Genomic DNA, 845 nt, shown 5'->3' with positions numbered 1-845 from the left:
TTTTTCTTTTTCTTTCTGCTGCAGCATCTCTTTTAGTTTTGCTTCGTGCTGCTGCTGCATTGCTGCTTCTCTGCTTCAAGCTTCTCCTTCTGCTGCTGCAGCTGCTGCTCATGCTTTGCTGCTGCTGCTCTCTTTCCTTCTTCATCAGCAGCAGCAGCAGCACTCAGTGCCTCCAGCCGCTGCTGCAGCAGCAGCTCCTGCAGCAACAGTACCAGCAGCAGCAGCAGCAGCAGCAGCAGCAATAAGTGCAACAGCAGCAGCAGCAGCAGCAGCAGGAGCAGCAAGAACAAGAACAGCAACAGCAGCAGCAGCAGCAACAAGAACAGCAACAGCAGCAGCAGCAGGACCAGCAGCAACAGCAGTGGCACCAGCATCACAAGCAGCAGCAACAGCAGCAGCAACAGCAGCAGCAGCAGCAGCAACAGCAGCAACAGCAGCAGCAGCAGCAAGACCAGCAGCAGCAGCAGTAACGGCAATAGCACCAGCATCACAAGCAGCAACAGCAGCAGCAGCACCAACAGCAGCAGCAGCAGCAGGAGCAGCAGCAGCAGCAGGAGAGTGTATATACCTGCTGCTGGCATTCATACAACATTGCTTGCTGCTGTTTTATTTTATTTTCTTTTTCTTCGTTTTGCTGCTGCAGCAGTTTTAGTTTATAAAGGAGACTCTGCTCCGTCCTGAATGCTTCTTCTGTCTCCTTTTTGTTTTTTTCTCTGCTGCACCTCAATGCTAATTCTGCTGCTGCTGCTCTTTCTATTTGCTGCTGCAGCTGCTGCTGCAGCAAACGACCGCGACGTGTATTCTCCTGAAATTTAAAAAAAAAAAACAAATCAGGGTTTAGGGTT

The 845-nt window shown here is 50.9% G+C and overlaps 1 protein-coding gene across 1 annotated transcript in view; it reads right to left on the bottom strand.

The window, feature by feature from the left end:
* Positions 1-32: 32 nt before the first annotated feature.
* EMH_0034980 (uncharacterized protein) overlaps positions 33-845 on the bottom strand; it is a gene marked incomplete at both ends in the record, with an annotated part of 2,905 nt that continues 2,092 nt past the window's right edge. Inside the window, one exon of the mRNA XM_013494933.1 lies at positions 33-197. Within this exon, the coding sequence (XP_013350387.1) occupies positions 33-197 (165 nt within the window). The remainder of the gene's footprint in view (positions 198-845) is intronic.

The sequence above is a fragment of the Eimeria mitis genome, genomic scaffold (genome assembly GCF_000499745.2).
Source record: "Eimeria mitis Houghton genomic scaffold, Emh_scaff1341, whole genome shotgun sequence".
In the NCBI taxonomy this organism is placed as follows: domain Eukaryota; phylum Apicomplexa; class Conoidasida; order Eucoccidiorida; family Eimeriidae; genus Eimeria; species Eimeria mitis.
This window is presented reverse-complemented; position numbering and strand designations above follow the sequence as displayed.